We start from the raw sequence: 24,307 nt of genomic DNA, 5'->3' as shown, positions 1-24,307 counted from the left end.
GGTTACGACCACATAGAGACCACTGTCAATCAAGGCCACTGAGATACATTCGCAGTGGAAATGTTTCTTATATTTTCTATCATAGTAAAATATGTTGTTGTTATTGATTCACTAGTACTTTCAATATGAAATTAAGTTTGGGTTTTAAATAATATGGACACAGAGAGGTATTCAGAGGATCATTTCTTCTAAGGTTCGACAATGAATATTTAGCAGAAAGGAGTTCGCAAATTGTCAGTGGTCACTTTCTTCAAGGCCAGCCTTCCTTCCAGCTACTCAGGTATTTGCTGCACCCTCTCTTTAGCTCTTGCATTTATTATAGGGTTTCCCGGTTGTAAACACATCTGTGTAGGTGACAAAATGGCTCATTCTGTTGAGTACTCAGCATACTGTCCAGAACAGTGATAAAGTAGTGACACCAAAACAAAATCAACTCTTAGCCTCATTTAAATAACAAGTCACTTTATTTATTATTCCTACGGTCTAATTGCTCATATAGAAAAAAAAATTCAATTCAATTATTATATTTTCTTTTTTAGAGTGAAGAATCCATTTGTCACTGAAAACAGGGTTTAGTATTTTAAAAAAATATGCCTTTGAATTATAAGCAACATACACGAACACTTAAAAAACACTTTATACTTAAGCCATTCTGACCTCTATGGGTTTCTAGGCATAAAAATTTTAGGAATAATAATAAAACTTAAAACAATTCACTTTACAAATCAAATTTAGAAATCTTCAATTTAGTTTTCTAAGTCATACTCTGCAAAACTTCTTAGAATTTACCTCTCAAAACCACAGAATTTGTATAAAGTAAAATTAATATTTAATGTAATTGACATGCAAAAACTAAAGAAAACTAATGAATTAACACTCATTTATTCTGTCCTACATTAACCAAAAAAAGGACAGAGTAAATTCTATGGGCCTGAGTATTTTATCTACTTTAGGAATAAATGTGTATTAAATAACTTTATGGATGCTTAAATACATATTTTATACTTGTATTGATAATTTTAATTGTAAAAAATATTGCTACTAACAACAATAACTATCATTATGGTAACATTTATTAAACACTAAATGCAAGTGTTTATTCTCTCCCAAACACCGAGGTGACTGACATGTTGATATAAATTATCCAATGTTATTATCTCCTAATTTACTTATAAGGAAACTAGAACTTAGAATAATTAAGCAGTATATTGATAAATTTTTGAGGCATGATCTGAACCCAAGCATACTGCACTCCTAAGCCAGTACCTTTACTCTACCATCCTGCCTCTAAAAAAGACTCGACTATCTCTAACAAGAGAAACTGAGTCTTGTGCTAGTGCTTATATTCCTCTTATAAACTAAAAATTACCCAAATCAAAGCACAAATCTGATACCAGACAAGCCAGCTGGCTTATCTGACTCTAGGATACATAGAGAATCTGTAACTCTTATCTATTTTTCCCCTTAAATTATGACACTACTGTGGAGCAAGTAGATGTTCAAGAGAGAGTAAGTATCCACATATCCATCTGCATAAGTAAGCCATGCTTCAAGAAAAAATGCCTACTTGGGTTCTTTTCCCTGAAAAACCTCATTTTTCAGTGAATAAAAGAAACGGTCTTTTCCAAAAGGGAGAAATGAGTGAAGCAGAGGATGAGGTTGATAGTTATTTTTCCTTTTTGTCTCATTTTTATACCTTCAATATTTTCCCTAAGAAATCACACATATAGCTCAAATAGGAATTGGAGACAACTAGGTTAAAGAAAAGAGTCAGAAAAAGTTAAGATAAGAAAGAGTGCACAAGAACTTCCTCAAAAGATACCAAGAGCATTTAGTACCTTCTAGCTTTTAGGAACAAAGGAGAAAGGTCTGGGCGTGAGATACTAAGTCAGGTCAAGGCATTAGTTAGAAATAAACACTGGAGTAATGAAAAATATTAAGTAGTATATTTTCTGTATTATTGGCCATATTAAAATGACTTGACAAATTGCTTCTACTTATTTATATATCTAAATAAAACCAATGTAATATACATAAAATAATGAATAAAATCAGAATAATTATAAGAATCATATGTGCTAAGTATTTTACATGATGTTTTATTTAATATAAACAGCCCTAAAACATTGGTTGTATTGTAATACTCATTTACATTTGGAGAAACTGTAGAGGTCAAGTAACTTGCTTAAGGACATGCAGCTAGGAAATAACAAAACTGGAATTTGAAGCCAGGTAGTTTGATCCCACAGACTGAATATTATCCTCTATATTTGGTAGTCATAACGAATAATGCTATTTTATTTTTACTATTCCTTTTAGGGTTCTAATATAATTCTACACATTTTTAAATGATGTCATAGCAATATGTTTGCTGGGTTCTTAATAAGGAAAATAACTAATAATTCTCAGGAATACAATGCTATATTGATATCAAGTTAGTTAACCATTATCTGTTGGGAGCCTCTGTGCTCAATACTTGATAGTCACAATATAGTTTCACAGAAAATGAGGATGAATTTTATTCCAAAGTCAATTCTAAGTTGGAAAAACCTAAGTATCACGTTTTCTGAGTATGGGAGCTGCTTCCTACTAGCCATGAATCCAAGAAGGAAACCTAATAGGAGTGATACAAATATAACCAATTGTTACAGCAGTGAAAATAAATGTCCATCAATATTGCATGAGCAACTGATGAAGAGCATAGGGTTTAAATGTGAAAACATAGATGTCCTTTAAAGACATTATGCTAATAAGTGAAATAAGCCAGTCACAGCTTCCACTTCATGCAATATCTAAAATAGTCAAAAGCATGGAAGCAGAGAATAGAATGCTAGTTGCCAGGGTCTTCAGGGAAGGGAATGGGGAGTTGCTATTCAATAGGTATAAAGTGTCAGTTGTGCAAACCAAATTAAGTTCTGGAGATCAGCTGTGCAGCACTGTGTCTATAGTTAACGATGCTGTAATGTGATCTTAAAAATTTGTTAAGAAAGTAGATCTCATGTTGAGTTATTAGCACAATTAAATAACTGCTTTTATGAAACAAGCATAACTTTGATATGACAAATATATACCAAAGGAAGAAACTTATAGATTAATATCCTTAAAAAAAAAAAGGAAAAACATAGGACTTGAGTAATTGCTAGGCAGACATAAACAAAACTATATGTGTCACTATTCCCAGTAATAACACTGAGTTTAATTTGGAATGCAAAAGTACAAAAATTACACAGTCCTCTATATTATTAATGGTGGTGTCCTTGAGAAACAAAACTGACAGCTGCCCAATTAACTACATGCAAAGGTCTTATGTTACTTTCTTAATCAGAATGTTGTCATGTGAGGCATTAGAAAAATTATAAAATCTTTAGATTCTTTTATTTCAAAAACAAATAGAAATACTTACATTATTAATAGTAGAGCATACTTGTTTCGGTCTGTAAACTCTTTGGGAAAGGACAACTGCAAAGGAAGTTCTTGTAAAGAAAGAACAAAATATTAAAGATGGAGAGTCATTTATATGTAAAGCTATAAGATGAAGAGAAAGTTGTTTTTAAATGACATAGCATGCACAAAACTTTACCATAGTCGTCAATATGAAGCATGTTAATTTCTGACTTTGCTATCTTCTTCTTCAGGATAGCCTCCTTCAATATAGAATTGCTTTCCAATATAAAATATTCTATAAATTAAAAAGGGTAGCGTAAATTACTAACTGCTGTCGCTGATCAAGAATCAGTACAACAAAATATTATCCACCTGTTATTCTTTGGCAGATGTTGTGCTAGGCTCATAATTTCTCTCTTGGATTACTACAACAGTTTTCTACCTGAGCTTTCTTATTTCAGCAAAATTTTCTCCAGTTGCCCCTACAATTGAAATTAGCATTTATATTTTCAAAAGGCAAATCTTATCATGTTACTACTCTGCTTAAGAATTTGTAAAAGAATATAAAATTATCTAGCACACAATGAGATGAAATTCATAATGCCAAGATTACAATGCAAAATCACCAAGCAAAAAATAAGAAAAATACCACCCATGATGAGTACAAAATTTAATCAATAGAAATAACTCAGAAATAACACAGATGATACAATGGATAGATAATTACATTAAAACAAAGATTATAATTTTATTCCATGTGTTCAATAAAGTTTAAAAAATGAGAACCAGAGGAGAGCAGGAGCAGTTAGGGGGATCATTTTATAACCCATATAAATGTCTAACCAATGTACTGTATACTAGAAATTAATCAAATACAATTTTAAAAAAATAGATATTAAAAATATGAAATATAAGGAAAAGATACAAGTTAAATTTCTAAAAATAAAAACTGCAAAATATGAGATACATGAAAACTCTTAGATCTAAGTTGAAAAAATACTTGGTAGAATTAATAGTATATTAAATACTGCCGAAAAAATTGATAAATCTCACAAAACAGCAACTTATCATGCTTTCTCTTTATTATCAAATATCTATATGTAAACTAATTACATGAGTATAGGGGCAATTGAGAAATTTTTTACTTCTAAATCAAAGGTCATTCATCTATTCATGGAATAAAATCAATTCATGGTTATAGAAATATAAATTCTATTTAATAAAAAGAAATATAGAAAATACTTAAGCCATTTTAAAAGATAAAGAACACAGCATTTTTTCATGATTAAGTCAGAAAATATGCTTGATACTCTGCTTTTTGCAAAACATTTGAAAAGAAGTGTTAAGATATAATTTTAAGTGGAACTGAGGATAAAGGAGAGGAAAATAATAAAAGAAAATTAGGAAAAAAACATAAGAAAGAGGTATAAAGAGAAATGGGAAGAAAGAAATGAAATGGAGCAGAAGAAAAAAGAAAAGAATAAAAATGAATTAATGTAAAAGAAAAAAGAATGCTATATGCTAAATTAAGAAGATAAAAATATAAAAAGAAAGGAAATGATCATATATGAGACAAAAGATTTTTGAAATATTAACTGAGTAAAATTTTACATATACCCTGCCTCAAGTCACTGAGTATTTTAATAAAGAGTTTCTTTTTCATTATAAATGTAAGTTTTCATAGTAGAGCATTAGGGAAACACTCAAGAAGAAAGAACTAAAAAATCACCGAGAAGGTACCGCCAGGCAAATGCAAGAATTTTTACATTTTTGAATATTTTCTTTTTGAATTTTTCTATTATTTTTCAAATAATTTTGTTCAAGTGGCATAAACATTTGGACTCTAATCACTTAGAAATATAGTTTAAACATTTTTGAAGAATTGACTTTTATAAATTAAACACAAAATATTAAACATACTTTTTATGTTTAATTCTAGTAGGAAACTAATGGGAACTTTATTAGAATAAATTGATGGAATTCTAATAAAGGGTACTTGCAAATATATGGACAATGGACAGGTGATTATAAGAGATAGTACAGTAATCCAGGGCTTGTATGACAGACAGTGGCTAAACCTTCAGGTCAAGAGAAAAAAGCAGTTAATGTGGAGGTGGTTGTGTGAGAGAGTCACAGTAACCAACCAAGAGTCCTAGCTACCTGGAGTGATTCTGCAGGGATAAGGCCGGAAGTAGTAGCTACATCAAAGTCATATTCTCCCTTCATCTGTCACCTATTTGATTCACTTTAGCTAAACTCAACTGGCAGTCAAATGGTAAAAGAATCTAAATCATCCATACATATTACTTTTGGGGCAGAAACCAGGAAACAGGTAAACAGTTAAGAGTTGTACTGGAAGAACAAATGTAAGATATTTGGTGCATTAAAGTTTATTTATAAACCCTCCTCTTTTTTATTTATATTATGCTTTTCAACTATCATTAATAGCACTGTTATAATTTTCCTAATTTAGAATGATTTCCTTAGTATAAACCATTAAAAGGAAAAATATCAGACAAATAGATATAAAAGATTTAAAGCTTATGATTGAGTTATTATTAAAAATATTTGCTATAATTTATATTTCTATCAGCAAGTTAAGAGATCTTCATCCTATCTTCATTAGCAATATACATTTTTTGATGTTATTAATTTGTTAGAAGAAATTACATGGCAATATTTTATTTTACATTTCTTTATAACTGCTGAGTTTAATGATTTTTTAGTTTGTTAAGTAAATTCATTTTTCTTTTTTCAATTTACTTTCATGCCCTATTGTGCTTTCTGTGGCCCAAAAATGAGTTATGACTGATTCATTAATATAACAAAGATTTACCAAAAGATCCATTAGCCCAAAGATTTACTTGCAATTGAATGTAAATTTATCTTAGCAATTGTCTTTTAAAAGGAAATTTAAGCACTGACCACCTTTTACAGCCCCTTTTCATTTTTCTTGACATTAAGATGATCAGAATTGGCTAATAAATAAAAAAGTCAGAAAGATTTCCTTTAGACAAAATGTTTCATGATTTACAGAAAAAAATGTATTAATTGCCTTGTAACAACAGAATAAAATTAATTAAAATCAGATAGGGCCATTTGTGACAACATGGATGGACCACGAGATAATCATGCTAAATGAAATAAGCCAGACAGAAAAAGCTGAAAATCACATGATATCACTTATATGTGGAATATAAACTTAAAAGCAACAAATAAACATAAACAGGACAAATAAACAGAGACCCATGGACATGGACTATAGACTAGTGGTTATCAGAGGGTAAGGAGTGGGTGGAGTAGGGAAGTAGACCAAATAAAGGGGGTCAAATATATGGTGACAGAAAGAAATCTAACTATGAGAGGTGAACACACAGTGTAAATATATATATATATATATATATATATATATATATATATATGCGCCTACTGTTAGTGTACAGATGAAACACCGAATTTTGTTAACCAATGTCACCATAAAATGATTAATTAATTTTTTAAAAAGTAAAAAGAAACAAGAAAATTTTTTTAAAAAATTGGATAGGAGATTTTTTTAAAAATTATCATTTTGGAAGAATAGACAATACAACACAAATGTTGCCTTTAATTGAGTGCATCCTGTGTTGCAACTATATCTTCTCCTCACAGAAAATGTATTTGCTAATTTAACTACAAGGAAATTGATGCTATGAGATATTAACTTGTCTCAGATCCTGCAAAAGGTATGTGATAGACTCATTTTATACACTGATTTTTTCCATCTATAAGATTCAATCTGCCTTCTATTTTATTAAATATAGTCTTTATTATGATTATTATTGTTAGTGTTAATATTGAATAGATTTATTTTTCTTACCATAACTTCTTTAAGATTTATACTGATAAATAGAAACTAAAATATGTGCTAACCTATTTACAACCACACAAAACTTTATTGCAAATCTAGAAATTTTGTCTTTTTTTCTAAAACAGGCTGGAAGACTTCATATGGTAGTATTTAAAGAGTGAAAAGGGTATTTTTCTGTTCTCTGAAAATGGCAGTTGTAATCCAACATTGAACTTTCGTGACTGCAACTCCTTTAAGTCAACACATCTAAGTAAGACTCCTACATAAATATAGGTATGTGATGTGAGAGACATAAGCAAAATAGAATAAGGTGCCATCATACGGTAATGATTACAAACCCTACTCTGGAGTCAGACTGTCTCATTTTATTCCTGGCTCTGCCACCTATTATCACTCTTTCCAAGTTATTTAACCTCTCTGTGACTCAGTTTCTTTACCTGTAAAATAAGGTAATAAAATTAACTATCTCAGAGGATGTTCTAAGGATTAAATATATTAGTAAATATAAGCTTAATTTATTAGATTATAGTAGCCTGTAGTAAATCATAAGAGCATAAGTGTACTGATTAAATGAATTTTTTAAATCATAAGAAGAAAAAGAAATATTGATAAAAGTAAGAAGAAAGGAAGGCAGGAGGCAATTTGGTTATTCATTTTTAAGATTTGCTCAACCATATATTTAATTACGCGGTCTACTATAAGTTCTTAAAACACATTGACCACATCTTATCAATGGTATATACCCAGACTTTGTCATATTGCTCAATAAAGTAAGTGCTCACTCAATAGATGATGGACAGTTAAATAAATATAAAAAAGAATGAATGAATATATTAAACGAGAAAGCTCTGATATCTGGAACAAATAGGATTGAAAATATGTAAAATAATTTTTCTCATAATTTTTTCAGAAGTACACATAATGTGTTACTCTAGAGGAATAATTCATATGAAACCCAGAAAAGAATAAATCACAGTATTAAGAAGCCAGTAGGCTAAATATACCTAAATGAGACTCATCAATCATTCTTCATTTAATCTAGACACAGAAGACACCCTATTTCAGGCATATAAGATCCAATTCCGGTTATAATATGGCTCAAACCACTTGCTTTCCCATTTCTCTTACATACACAGGTCAAGTTGAGGGTGACTACTCAGGTTTTTGCATGCTCGGGTCTCCTTCAAAGAAGGTTCTATAAAGTATGATATTAAAAATAAACAATATAATACCTAAGACCAATGCCAACCATGAGTATTCTGTATTGTGTTCGTGTACTTACTTGCTGGGTTGTCCGTATTATGTAGGCTGACCATTGGGATCCCTGGACCTGGATTTTTAAAATATATGTATAAAAAAATTTTAAGTATATATTTGTAATAATTATTGAAAAGGCTACATGACAGAGTTTTTTTTTTTTTTCAAATGGAAGGATTACATAGTTAAAACATAATGAAACAGAAACCAGACTAGATTTCATTCCTTTCTATGGATATTTTATCCAGAAAAGTAAGAACATAGCAGGAAAGAAACTATTCATATAGATTGTTGTTAAGATTTAAGATCCCCCCTCTCCAAAATGCCCTATACTTCTATATTTCTTTGCTTTTAGCCAATATCATGCACCTCGCTCACTCTTTTTCTAGTCGTTTACAGAAAGCTGATTTTACAATTCTGTGACCCCTTATCCACTCATTCAAGATTAAATTCTATTTACCAGTTAGCCAAGAAGGAATGAATGCATGCATATTAGAAATATCTCATGCAAAAGCTAATAAAAGTAGAGGTTAATTATATACTAATTTTAAAGTACATTAATTGGAATTACCAATTATTTCAAACATACTAGTTAATTCAGGTATACTCATAAGATGTTATCTTGAAACTTCACTTGTGTAAGGAAATCTGTCTAGAGATCTAATATTTTCCTGTGTCATAAAACAAGTGTTTTTCTTTTTTAATGACTTCATTTCAGATATCAAGAGAAAGCATAATTGAAAAGAATAAGTGATGATCTATTCTTAACGGTGCCTTAAAATGGGACAGCTTAAGGTACTAGCTGAAGCAGTAAAGCTCAATTCATCACATTATAAGAGGTCACAGGTCTCCCATTTCATCTTTGAAAAATACAATATCCTATTAAAGGGACAATAATTTTTATCACTATAACCTAGAGTTATCACATCCCTATGTAGGACTATAGCATACTGTTTTCAGGTAGAAGAAGTAATTGGGGTTAATGTAATTTTTCAGAACTGAAGGGCACTAGACCCAGGGAATTAAATTTCTGTATATCTTAAGTCTCTCAATAATCAAGCCAATATTTAATAAGACTACTGCTTTTCCTAAAGACTGGGTAAATTAGTTTATCATGGTATAAGTTCGCTGATATAAATATGTTTATTCACTTTTTTAAAAGGATCATGTTTAAACTGCCTTTATTGATCATGTGTACATGTGGACTTACTCTCAATTTCTAATTCTAAATGAAATATATGAATATAATTTTTATCTCAGTAAATCCATAATTTATAGCTTTTTAACAAAACTTTATAAATTAAGAATATTAAATCATGTAACTAGGGAGTAATAGTTACTAATGATAGCAATAGATATTGATAAAAAAATCAATAAAATAAATTTTATCAGAAATTATTTATTACCTTTACAGAATAATAAGAAATGTTGATTCATGGGACTAAAACTGGCACCAAAATATGTGCACTGTTCTTTCATAAAATTACATGAAATGCATTGACGATTCAATAAGCCTTCAGTAGAAGCACTAGGAAAGAAAAAGGAAGTTAGAAATGTTACCATTCCTTGTAGTTGAATGTGTGGCATCTAAATTTAAATATTAACATAAACAGAGGAGCATTACCCATATTGAGGTTCCTTGTAAATTATGACTACCATACAAATACAAAGTTAATTTCTATTACTAATATTAAGACATATATATATTTCTGCTCCATAATAAAATTAAGATTACGTACACCTGTATGTATGTGATATGTGTTTATGCTTATAAAAAAAAAAGGTTTTCCACAGGACTCAATATAACTTATTCTTAACTACATGTTCTGTATAGATATTTCTTTGTAATCTTAAAAGGAATTACTCACTGAGATGAGCATAAAATTACCATAAACAAACATTAGTTGAAAGAACTAATAAATTTTTTCACGTTACAAAAAAAATCAAGCTCATTATTTACTAAGTTCAACATTTTAAATATTAGTATTTGATATTAGTGACATTTTCTTTTTCAATAACTACCTGATCTGAATTTTTTGGTAAGGAAAAGTTACTTCAGTATGACAATATATATAATGTTAATAATCATACATACTCTGAAATATCAGGGAAGTAGGGGAAAAAAATCATCTCTTTATATTACAAATAATAGTGCTTAAGTTCAGAGGGATTAAAATGTGTCCCCAAGTACATTTCTTACATTGAATTGCTTATTTTTTAAACTTAGATGAATTGTAAATTATCTATGTTGATAGATGAAAACACTGTTGATGATACATGTAATAATAAAACTTGACTGGACAAAATATTCTCAGTTTTATTTTAGAACAAAATATGATTTTTGTAAATGAATCATGGTTGTGTTGATTTTGATGTGCAATATGCTGCAGGCATGAGGATGGGAATAAAAGTGTTAATGTGGGCATCAGAAGCACCAGAAGTAATTGAGGATGAATGTTAAGTATAGTTCATAAAGTCATAATTTCACATTTGGAACATCTTGAGTTCACTACAGTGCAAAATTTTCCTTTGCTAGTCAAGGTGATAAGTACACACTAGGTACTTAAACACATTAGTCAGTTATACCCTTAGGATAATTTATAAGGTAATCATCATGCCCAATTTGTTTTTAATTTTTAAAATTGTGGTATATATATTATATAAATGTAATGTATATGTTATGTATCTATAGTATATGTATGATAACACTTGCCATATTAACCATTTTAAGTATATATTTCAGTGTTATTAATTATATTCACAATGTTGTACAACCATAACCACGGAGATTAAGAATTCATGCCAGTTACACACAGTTATTTATTGATATAATTAGAATTTAAAAACTTTCTTTCTCTATTCTTTCATATAACTTTTCAGATCTGAGTTGCCTAAAGATTTATATTGGTGGGTTCTCATCATTCAGACTATGAAATTAGTGAAACAAAGAAATGTAAAATTTTAGACAAAATTATAACACTGAATATGGTAAAAGTTCTGATTCTATAGGAGCATCTAATCCCATAAATTAAGTCAACCGATGATTAATTTTATGGCCTGGACAAGACATTAATTGAGTTTTCTGGATTAAACACTAACATTATCTTACAGTGAAGCCAACTGGCATGTGATGAACTATTTAAGAGGAAATTTATCGGCACTACATTTTCTTTATAGCACAGCCTGCTACACTAGCACTGGTCACAGATATATTGACTGTTCTCTCTCAGTCACTAGAAAGATAAGGCAAGCACACAAATCTAAGAAGTGATTGTGACTCAAATCACACTTTAGGCTAGGAAGGGGAAGAGAAATTGAGACAGTTATATTAATTCAACTTAGCCAAGTCTGATCTTTTGACACTGTCATTTTTCTTTGAGTTTTATAAAATGAGAGAAATGAAACACTGATCAAGTATTTCCATGTCTCTAAAGGATTATCCATGACTGCCAGTAGCAATGATAGTATAAGTTTCAAGGAAGAAAAGTTTCAGGTCATCAAAAAGGCTTCAATCGAGACCTCTAAACCAAAGTGAGAATTCCCTTAATTAAATAGCTGTTTTTCCTTTGGAAGTCATTAGAATTGAGAATATGGGTTTCAGACTCTAAGAGAAGAAATAGAAAATGATGTATTGGAAGGGGTGACAAAAAGGAGAGCCTTGATTCAGATGAAGCAATTTATGCATAAATAAAAGTATGTGGGTAAATTAGAGGGAGTTAGGACACTTTAACCATGAAGTTTTATTCTCAAAGAAAAGTCTAGGCTACTTGGTAAGAATCAGTGGTGACACTTCTTCAAATATGATAAATTTCCACTGAGAATATGCCATGGCAGTTTTGACACTTTAAAACTGTGAAATGGAAATTAGAAAGTATATATAAAGTCTAGAATTAATAAATTGCTTGCTAGACTAAAATAAAAGTGAGGTCTTGTTGAAAGCTTTTTGAGAGAAAAGACATTTTAATACTAAATAGGTATAACCTTAAGCTCCTTCAATGAATATAACTTTCCATCTGGGAAAATTGGGCAGATGAAAATATCCCCCATCCTTTGCTTTATTTTTGTAAAAAGGATTCCTGGCTTAAATAACAGTCTTAATGGATTTTACACTCTATGGGAGCAAAAACGGAAAGTTTTACTTGATCCACTCTCTTTACTGTTCACAATGCTTTTATATTCTTCAGGAATAAACTGCATGTGTGCAATATTAATGCACTGAAATTTTTAAATGAAGCTTAGCAGAAGAAAAGTCCACTCGGGAAAACACGTGAATGCCTGTGATCTGGATAGTTGAGAGAAGCAAACCTCAAAAAGAAAAAAAAAAAAAGCCAAGATATTTTGAGACCATGAAAGTAGCAAAATGGTCTCAGTTTCAAACATTCAGCCTCCCAAAGGTAAAAGCTAAAAGACTAGATCAAGAGTGTGAGGTTTTGTCATGGAGATCTGACTCTTCCCTAACCTTGTCAAAAAGAACCTTCAGATTTTTCCATTCCATAATTAAGTTGAGTAGATGGCCTTTGAGAAATCAACCTGTTTAAGGAGATCCTTGAACACTGCTTACCTGTACAGCTGCCTCCCTCTGGGAGAAAACTCAGTGCTCAGAAAGTAACTGCCCAGGAAAGAAAACAGCACAAACATTAGGCACGAATAAATTTTTGCCACACTGCTTTTATTTGAATTTTCATATCGTCAAAGAATGGGCAAGAGTTTTTCTATTACTTAACCATAGAATTTTGATCCATTTGGGAAAGATGCGTATTTTTTTTCTTAAAGTATCATCACATCATTCCATGATCTCTCTCTATCTGTGTGTGCTTGTGCACATGTTTCTGTAAATGTCTCCCCAAATGACGCATAGGGAGAGTTTTTAAAGAAAAAGTCATTTCTACATGGCCAGGTTGTTTGGACTAAGACCATGATAAGCAAAACATATCTCTGGCAAAAAAGATTACAGTTGACAACCCTGACTTCCAACCTGACAAGAGAGCCAAAATACTCACAGTTTTTGAGCAGTTTCATCGTATGCCAAGATCTTTACCACTTCCCAGTTTCCTGATGTTAGATGCCGCACAGTAATTTGCTCACTTTTACTCTGCAAAGAAAATGAAAATATTGATTTTCTTTTTATTTAAGCAGAAACTCTCTGTCAACACCAAAATACTAACTGCCTGTGTCACTTTGAATTCTTTAATTCTCAACTAACATGTAGTTCCTTTTTCTATCTCAAGAATGCACACACATTAGTATAAATGTAGACCCAGAGAGGACATTGGCTTTCTTCCTATGCTGTAGGAAAACTATTAAGAAAACACCTATAGGTGAGGATCGCCTGTGCATCATCTGGTCATAGGATGCCATTTGGCATTTGATGTAGACATAGGACTTTGATAGGTCTCATCTAAAAGAATGGCAGCTGTGCAGTTCGAACAGCTTTAAATAAAACATTTCAGAACAAACTTTATTCCAATAAATACTAAAAGTTATATACTTTAACCTTTACAGCATATGCATCACTATAAGATTTACTATTTTCACTCAATAATTTATTTCTGAGATCAATCTATGTTGATATTTACAGCTTTATAGTTTACTTTCACTGTTATATGGTATTTTATTGTATGAATACAGCATAATTTGTGTGGTTTCTTTTGACATTGTGTGTTTCCAAACTTTTGCTCTTAAAAACAAGTTTATGAGGAATTTTATTAAAGTCCCTGATGCATATGGTGTAGTTTTCTTGAGACAAACACCAAGAAGTTTGGATTACTTGGTCGAAGGATATATGTCTTTTACTTACTTAAGTAATGACAAATTATTTTCCAATGTTGTCTACTAGCAGTATGACTTTCTGTGGCTTCACATCTTTTCCTCTTCCTTACCAACAGTCGATTTCATTTTTTTTTTTTTTGTCAAACCAATGGGTATGAAATTTTATTTCATTTTTCTCTTTATTGAGAAAATATTCAAAACTAGAGTAAGGTTGACCAAATAGTACATGAGTACTGATACAATCCTTACCTAAACTCACCGAAGGTCAAAATTTCGAATAACAACCTTCTCTTCTTTTCTTGTCTCCTGAATCATTTGGAAGTAAGTTGCAACTATCAGGCTATTTCAGCCCTAAATACTTCAGCATACATCTCTCAAGATTAAGAATATCTTTTCATATAAGCAAGTTGAATATCGTACCTATGAATATTAATACTAATATCTAAATATATCATATTATCTAATTTCCATTACTGTCCTAAGTAACCAAGTAACTTTATATATAAAGATATAAATAAAATATGCACACAATTACACATTTTTCCACTCATGACAATATTATTTACATGATAATTGTGAGATATATTCATTGTAAAAGTACATTTTACCTTGTAATTAAAAGCAAGATAATATTTGCACACTATATGGACAGCTTTTTTCTTCATGAACTTTCTACTCAGTAGTTTTGGCATCCATTTATGATCTTTCCCTAATGATCATTTTAAAGTAATTTTCTAATTCTGACATCCCTTCTATATTTTTTAAGTAGCATTCTTCTGTAAAAAGGACTTCCCCTACTTTTCTCCATCACATGTTAACTCTCTCTCTCTTACCCTCCTCCTATTATTACAGACTTAAACATTTTTAAATAAAAGATATTACTTTCCATTACTGTTGTTATTCTTTAGAATGATGAAATTGTTAAAATTTGGTTAGTGGAAAATCTTTCAAGTCAATCCCTCTATTCTTTGAAAATGATTACATCAGTCTTTGAACATGTCCTTGTTTTTTGAACAACAAGATGTTCTAAGAAAATGTTGCTTCCTCTGTCCCATATCTATAACCAATAATTTCTACAAGAAGTTTTTTTTTTCTGTTGAATTATGGTATTCATATATCACAATTTGGAGTTAGGTGTGTTCATTGCTACTCTAATGTTATTAGTTCTGGGCACTTTCAGAGTAGATAGATAGATGATAAATTACATAGATGATAGATACATAGATCGATAGATCGATAGATGATAGATAGATGGATAGATAGATAGATATGATAGATTTCCATGTTTTTTCTCTGTATATATACATTGTTCATGTGAGGGTTCATATCACTTTGATTTACATTCAGGTTCATTTGCTTCTTTTAGTATTTCAATTTAGGCTTTGATGTCCATATTTCTAAATTTACTTTTCTTTTAAAAATATGTACATGGTTCAAAAATATATTTTATATCCATATGTATATATTTTTATATAGAGATATATATCAAGAATAATACAATAGTAACAAATAAATTAATTTAAAGGTGAGCAAGGATAAATAGATATTGTTGAAAATATGCTAATGAATATCAAGCAAAGAAACGATAACAGCCAATTGAATGAAATAAAATAAAGAAGTGGAGAAAGTTCAGAGTTATATAAGTAAGACAGGGAAATAATATCCACCCGATATTCAATTGGAATTATTAAAGAAAATAAACAAAACAGTGGAAGAGAGGTAACATTTAAAACCATAATCCAACAATAGCAAACCAGAACAACAAAAATGTTTGTGAAATAAATGATACCAAAAATTTTGGTCTCATCTTATTCTCACTCACCACACACACACACACACACACACACACACACATACATATATATTTATTTGTTTTTCTTTTTTTGGAGAAATTTTTAACTAAAAAATGATATTTACTACTATAGATATAAGTGTAAACCTAATAAATTACATCATTGTTATAGATCTTTCTTCATCTTTTTATTATTACCAATAATTCTCCATTGTGTGGCTATACCATAATTTATTCAACTAGCCTCCAGTGATAAACATTTCAAATAATTCTGTAGTGATTTACCCTATGTATATGTTTGTTTGTTCTTTAATGCATAGAGAAATATCTTCAGGATGTATTTCTCCATTACAGAAGTATCGTTTTGCACACATACCATCAATAGATAAGGTGCTCGTTTTCCCATCGACATGTTAGAGAATATGTTGTTCAGTGCTTGAATTTTTGCCAATTTGATTGGTGAGAAATGGTGCTCTGTTAGACAGACACTATGATATGCCAACCAGAACTCTTCTGAAAGGAAGGACTAACGTTGTTAGCAGCCAGCGATGTTGCTGGAAAAAGGCGCTCAGCTATTGAACTGAAGAAAATGGCCTCGCTCAAGATCATAAGTACAACCTGATCAATACTGGAGCAGAGAAGCCCAGTCCTCCTGCCCTAACTCAAGTCTTCTCTGAAGGGCCTTCCCAGTCTAGAGACCTTCATTCAGATAACACTGAAGCTCAACTTCTGTGCAATTTCACTTCTTTCTCTTCCTTTCCAAAGTTATTGATCTCCTCTGTAATAATTGCCCTGGAAGCTAATCTTCCTTTTGGAGTTGACTTTCTGTGAAACTTAACTTGAGATAGGTATGTTGGTTGGCTTGAGAATTATAAAATATCTTCTTTTGGCCTTCTTAGTGCTTTGGTGAATGAAAGCTCTTCTGTCTGGTACCGAGATTTTAGCCTTTAGAATTACTTTGATTTACATATATGTATTTTGTATAAAAGCTTAAATTATATTTTTTCGTGAATCAATCTAAGCAATGTATTTTTTAATTGTAGAACATAAGCTAATTTACATTTATTAGTATAACATATTTTTTAAAAACCTAGCATATTTTATATATTTATCATATCTATTATGTTTAATGAATTGTTTTTCTAGGCAATCTTTTAATATTTTTTAGTATTAAAATCTAGTCCTAGATTATTATTTGTTTTATATGTTGTCTTTATATTAATAAATTTAACAATGCTCTTACCACCCCCAAAGGTATTGTTTGTTTCACAAACATTTTTGTTACTCTGGTTTGCTATTGTTTGATTATAGTTTTAAATGTTGCCTCTCTTTTACTGTTTTGTTTATTTTCTTTAAAAATTCCAACTAAATATTAGGTGGATATTATTTCCACATCTCACCTATATAACTCTGAACTTTCCTACTTCTTTATTTTATTTCATTCAATTGGCTGTTATCATTTCTTTGCTTGATATTCATTAGCATATTTTCAATAATATCTATCCTTACTCACCTTTAAAATAATTTATTTCTGTTACTATTGTGCATTATCTTTTTTAAAAATTTCTTTCATGAAATCTGTCACTTTCTGGTTTACTTTTCTTTCTACATTAGAAAGCCATACCTAAGTTTTGGATAACTCATTTGATAATTTTATATCTATATTATTTTATACTATTTTACCTTGTTCCTCTGCTTCATAATTGTTTTTTTGGGGAAGAGCATCTTTATCTCCTCAATATTTCTTATTCTTATTTTCTGTTTTCCTCATATAGTAACTTTGTATGTCTATTGCCAGCCATATTTTGATCTTTATTAATAACTTGGATTTTCCAGGATACAAATGCATAAAAGGTAGTCAAAGATTAAGTATCTCATTAGACTTATATTACTACTGTTCTAAGGAACAGTGTGTTTAAGGAGTACTATTACTAGTAGCCTAAGAACAAGTACCCCAAGTAGCACACTAAGATATACCATAAGAGTAGATCTATGTATTCTGATAACTAATACATTTTTCCCCCTAAGGTCCTTAATTTCTACCTTTCCCTTTGCAATTATATTTCAAGAGATGCCTCTTTCTATCAAGTTTTTTTTTCTTCTTTTCCATGGTGGTAATTTTTTTTTAATGGTTATATATATATTTTTTTTATGGTTTTGTGCACATTCAACTGACTTTATTTTTACTCCTTGTCTCAGTGCTAATTTTTAAAATGAATGTTACTAATATTCCAGTATAGATTATGCTATACTAGCTAAGCTTTTGGTGTCTTTCTCAATTTAAAGATATTGCCTTTATTCTTAAATTTCTAAAGTTTTTCAATGTGGATTTTTTTGAATTTATTGGATCATGTTGTTGCATCTATTAAGATGATTATAATTTTTACACATATATGCAAATACAATAAATTATAGATATAAGCAAATTTAGCATTTGTGTAACAAGTAACAGTACATTTTTTAGTCCATTAAAAATTCAATTTTCCAGTATTTGGCTTATGAATTTTTAGCTGAATTGTAATTATTATTTCTCATATTGTCTTTATTTGGTTTTGTTATAATACCTGTTTTATAAAATGTATTGAACAATACTCTGTCTTTTTCTCTTTCTGAATGAATTTCTACAAAATTGTGTGTCCTTCATGAATATTGAGAACAACATTCCTTTAAAACTCATGTGTGCCTGACATGAAGAAATGTTAAAACACTGATTCCATTTTCTTAAAATTATGAGACAACTTGAGTATCTTTTTCTTAAATCATGTACAGTATTTTTTCCTAGACTTTATTCATTTCACTCGTTTTCAAATTCATTGACATAAGTTAATCATATTATTTTAAAATACATTTTTAAATTTGAAGTATTCTTCTTTCCATTACTTATATTTTGAGGGCTTGACCACTTTTTAAATGAACCTTGATAAACACTATAGAATTCATTATTTTTTCCAACAACCAATTATTTATCTTGCCAAAGCTCTCTATCTTTGCTTTCTAGTTCATTAAATTCTACTATTGCACTCTTCATGTATTTCTTTCATTGCATTGTTTTCAGAGAATGTAAACCATTACCTGAATAACACTTCAAATGCATTTTTGATGTCAATATATTCAGGATCTAGTGTTTTTGATGTGGGAGAATTTTATTAAATTATCTACTTTCTTATGTTACTGGAAACAGAAACTGAAAAGTCATTCTATATTTCATAATGCATGTGTGATATTAGAATCTTTCTCCAGAAAATTCTCAATGCCTTGGTACATATCTATATTTTGACATCTTCTAAATTGTCTATTTCTTACTCTTAAAGAAAATTCTCTAGACTTTTAGCTGTTTAAAGACAACAAAATGCATATGCCTTCTTTCTTTTAACTTTTTTAATACTTTCTGATCATTACAGCACTTTACAAGTACTTGCTGAATAAAAGTATAAATGAAAAGAAGAAACTGAATTTCTGAAACAGGTGTAGCCCAAAGACTGGCATGAAGTTCTGAAGTCATATATTTTGTTGTGATGTTCTCACAGGACAACATCCCATTAGATGGTTCCTCTTACTCATTTCCAGATCTTACTTTGAATAAAGCAAGGGCAGAATACTAAGTTCTCACAGTTTTAACTCATCTTTTGTGCCAAATTTCAAGATGACAAAAACATTAAAAAGTAAAGATACTTGGTTTGAAATTTGTACATATCTGTAGATGCTTTTGTTTTCAGATTTGATGGTTGATTATATTCTCTGTTTTCCAGGGAATTATGCTATTTGCGTATGTGCTTGGGTGTGTGTATTTATGTTAAACAGAAAAGAGTGGCCACATTAAAAGTGATCATGAGCAAAAATTCAATGTTTTGAAAAATGTTTGAACACAATGTATGCAAGAATAAAAATTGTACATTATTCACTTCAATGACGCATTTAGGATTAAAATATTATGTTTTTTAAGTGTAAGAACAAAAAGTCTCTTGCTGAAAACCATAATAACAACCTCACAGCCTTTGTGTTTTATTTAAAACATCTGTAATTTCCATGCTCATTTTCTCTCCCAGGGCTAATCTGTGTTGGGGAATAAGTTTGAACATCATTTCATATATAATGGCATAGACTATCTTTTATACTTATATAGTTATAGTTATGAGATTCAAGTTATTTTCCAATACACAAAGAATTATATCATAGCAGTGAATGTATTAAATTTAATCTGGACTCTAGGTACATAACCTTAAAACTAATCAAAATATGGTGATAATCAGATAGTAAGTTAAAAATAAATATCAAAGTACTTGACTGTCATCATGAGGGGATGTCTGTACTTCAATTGATTTTCCATCCTCCTTCAGTAGAAATATGATCACAGGCAAGATAATTTAACAAAGTGGGAAAGAATAACCATTTTTACCGCAACACAATAATTCTTTCTGTGCAACCATGATCTCTATTATATTAACTTTGTAGAACAGAAACACCGATTATGAAAATGAAGTCATAGTATACTTTTGACAAGGACAACATAGCAATATGCTTTAAGTTGAACTCATATTTCACTTTTAGTTTAGAGCAAACAATAAAACTAATGATTTCATTCATACTCAAAGGAGGACTGAAAAATCTAGGATATACAAATAGCGTTTTTATTAAGGGCATTAGACATCAGACAACTCTCCCTTAATTGGTACAGATTTGATCTTATTCCATAAAGTTAATTAATTTTATATTTATATTTGCAAATCGGAAATATATTGGTATCAGTAAAAGTTTAATCATGCATGTGATTTTTACCTGATTATACAGTTCATTCAAATTTCTTATACTATGTTCTGTTTAATTTTTAGAGCTTTTAGATAAGGGAAATATTGTAGTGCTTAAAAATAGCATGCTTTAATTTACTGTCTATTCATCACATGGGGTGAACTAATTGTTTTCAGACAATGCCCTAATCAGATGCAGCAGTGAAATTTAATGAAAAATTGTGTTGGGATGATTAGTTGGTAGAATTGTGGATTGGGGGCATGCTATTTTCTGCAGTATTTATAATGAATAATGGCATTTAAAATTGTTCCAAGTGAAATCATCAGCTCTCATGAGCAAAATTTGGCATTGCTGCATAGAGAAAGTGAATGGATTCACCAACATACATAATTTTTCATTTAACACAATTTTGGAAGATGACAGGGCAATTGCTTACGCTTATAAATCTGAACACTTAACAAGATTGAAACACTGCTTACACTATATTTGATAGAAAAAGTTGGCCATATCTTTGAGAAAAAAAAAAAAATATATATATATTTACCTTAACCACCACCCGTATTGCAGGATGTAAAATGCTATAGTTTCAGATATGGGAATTCAGAATTTAGAAGTCTACATAAAAAATGCTATGGGAGAAATGGTAGGGAAAAATATCTGGTGATCAAAAGAGTTTAATGGTCTAAGGTAAAAGAAGTTTTGCATTATTGTTTGAGTCAAGAACTATGTAAATTGATATTAATACTGAATATTAAGAGGAATAATTATTTTAGTTATGTAGATTTTTGAAAAGCCATTTTTATTAATGTTTTATTTATGAAATATATAAAAATATAGAAAATGCTCACAAGTTCTACTTTCACATATTCATGTTGAAAGAAAACCAGAAATATATATATAACTGTATATATATATTTAGAAATATTTACTTTGGATGTAGAAATTCCTGTTCTTTTAATCAACACTAAAGAAATGATCTATAATATAAATAAGCTTTACATACATGACATTTATAATTAAAGCAAATCAACATTAAATTTATATTAAACAATAATGATTAACTTTACACATCCAATCAACTAAATATTAATTTTCTAAAAAATTGTTTTTCAACATTATTTAGCATTATGGAAAAAGTGGCCTTTAGATTAAATTTAAATTTAAAATATCAGGATGAAATATTGTAGTTTACATAAAATTACAATAGTAAGAAGACTGGGTGAAAACACTTGGAGTCCTTTATTTTTTGGAATCACTTTAACAAAGATCACTTTCTTAAATGAGAAAAAAAAAACACTAAAATATTTGTAATGCCAAACATCATTCTCTTGTGAAAATAGCATAAAAGCTTTAATTCTGTTCTGTAGCTTGGTCTTTAATTAATGGTTTCTTTACCCAGTGATTGTGTAAGAGAGCAAAATATTTGCAAAATTTTACTAATTTCGCTTTGGAAGATACTTCAAACAAATAAATATATTCTAAAATAAATATAAACTCTTAAATATAGCTAAGTATCAAGTTCTTATAGCTAAGCATCAGGGTGTTCTTCCTGACTGCAGGCTGTCAAGTTCTCCATCATTTATCTCTTTCTGGGCATGTCAATTTTAAATGGAATCCTTTTTCTTTTAAAATTGCTTCTTCCATTTCACATAGAAAATAATTTTTACCTTAATCCCACTTGTCTGATGTAATCATTTAATAGTTGGATACTGAATCACCCAAATTTTTATTTATGTTTAAATGCATACATTTTTTAGGATATTAATGAGATTATATTATATATTAGTCTACAACCTGTTTTTCCAACTTAATTATGTACTATGAAAATTAATCTACATCTCTATTGTGAAAATTATATATGTTCTAAATTATTTCTTTCAGCTTTTATTAAAATAAAGTTAAAATCATGACAATTATTTTAATAGTAAAAAGAAGGTAAAAAGTCATCAATGTTGGTATGCATTACTGTTTAGACTGTAAATTATACTATTTTTGGAGAACCAATTTGGCACTCCATATCAAAACATAAAGAAATTCATATGTACATATATGCTTTGTCTAGGTATTTTTTGACATCAATAAACATATTTTATGAGAATTATCATAAAATAAATATTTTTGTGTAAGAATTTTTACCTCTGATACTTCTGAAACCTCTGAATAAATTATAATATACAAATATTAGCAATAACTCTAATGATGATTGAAATTGACTTATTTAAATACAGTATAGTATATTTATTTGATGGAATGTAGAATAGAATAGCTATTAAAATCACATTTAAGAATAATATTAAATACAAATATTACAATTAAGTCATGCAAAAAATTATCTTGTTATTTTTTAAATACTACAAGTCTATGTATGTGTTTTGATTGTAACCTTTAAAAAATGATATATTTTTAATATAAAAAGGAATAGAAATATATACACCAATTGATTTACAGTATGAGAGTGTGCAGGTGACAAGATTGTGTTTTATTTTATATACTCCTTTGTTAAGTTTATTTTTTTAGCATTTTACAAATTTTTATAGTATGTGTCAATATGGTAATCATAAACAGTTCATGAAAGAGCTTTTCTGATAACTATTAAAAATTGAGGCAAGGGAATTCAAACTATTCACTAAAATTGTTCATTTATGTGTGTATGTGTAAACTTAAGTATAAACTGTATTTACCTAACTACTTACCTCTGACTCATTTACAAAGTAAATTAATTTTAGCCATATTGTCAAAATATCTGCAATCATGTTTTTCAATGATGCAAACCAGAGATTGTCTGACTGCAACCAGAATAGACCAAATTTTTTTCCTTCAATGAAAACTTTGCTATAATCTCCATATAAAAGAATCGAGTAACCAACACATCTGCTCTATCAAGTTGTTCTGAACATTTCAGAAATAATGAGTTAGACTGCATATCAGTCTTGTTTGATTGGGGGACAGAAGCTATTTTTTCCCAAGACCTAACAAAAAAATTTCTGTTAGGAGCATAAATATCTGAAGTCCTATGTGACAAAATCTTTAGCCTCCCTCAAATACTTTTTAAAATACACTATTTATCTTCATAACTTGTTGAATAGGATATATATCTTGGAATTGTATATAGTATAAAGATTATTATATGTATTTCCCTATCCTTTATTATATCTTATAAATATTCCTAATTCATTATAATTTTGACCACTTTCAATTTTACACAGCTTCTTGTATATAAAATACTGGGATTTAAAAATTCAATAAAATGTTACAGTCAATTATAAGATTTGGAAAGTGTTATTTATTGTGTAAGCAAATATATCTCCCCAGTATTTATAACAAAATTTATTATTAGTTAATGAAAGTTAATCAAGTAAAACAATTTGCTAGTGAAGCGTCTTCCAATTCACATAAAAAAAAATTACCTTAATCCTACCTGTCTAATATAATCATTTAATAGTTGGCTACTTAATTGCCAAACTTTTTATTTATATTTAAATGCATACCTTTTTACAACATAAATGAGATTA

At 29.5% G+C, this 24,307-nt stretch overlaps 1 protein-coding gene across 4 annotated transcripts in view; it reads right to left on the bottom strand.

The window, feature by feature from the left end:
- The window catches only part of DPP10 (dipeptidyl peptidase like 10), a 1,197,668-nt gene that overhangs the window by 33,003 nt on the left and 1,140,358 nt on the right, over positions 1–24,307 (bottom strand). For all 4 annotated transcript variants that reach the window (XM_036237031.1, XM_016124277.2, XM_016124278.2 and 1 more), the window contains exons 14-19: positions 13,489–13,580; positions 13,050–13,097; positions 9,895–10,016; positions 8,514–8,561; positions 3,581–3,679; positions 3,404–3,473 (exon numbers count right to left, since the gene is read on the bottom strand). In XM_036237031.1, the coding sequence (XP_036092924.1) occupies positions 3,404–3,473; positions 3,581–3,679; positions 8,514–8,561; positions 9,895–10,016; positions 13,050–13,097; positions 13,489–13,580 (479 nt within the window). The remainder of the gene's footprint in view (positions 1–3,403; positions 3,474–3,580; positions 3,680–8,513; positions 8,562–9,894; positions 10,017–13,049; positions 13,098–13,488; positions 13,581–24,307) is intronic.

Source organism: Rousettus aegyptiacus, unplaced genomic scaffold (assembly GCF_014176215.1).
Source record: "Rousettus aegyptiacus isolate mRouAeg1 unplaced genomic scaffold, mRouAeg1.p scaffold_m13_p_2, whole genome shotgun sequence".
In the NCBI taxonomy this organism is placed as follows: Eukaryota; Metazoa; Chordata; class Mammalia; order Chiroptera; family Pteropodidae; genus Rousettus; species Rousettus aegyptiacus.
The sequence above is the reverse complement of the archived record's forward strand: the minus strand, read 5'-3'. Positions and strand labels throughout refer to the sequence as shown.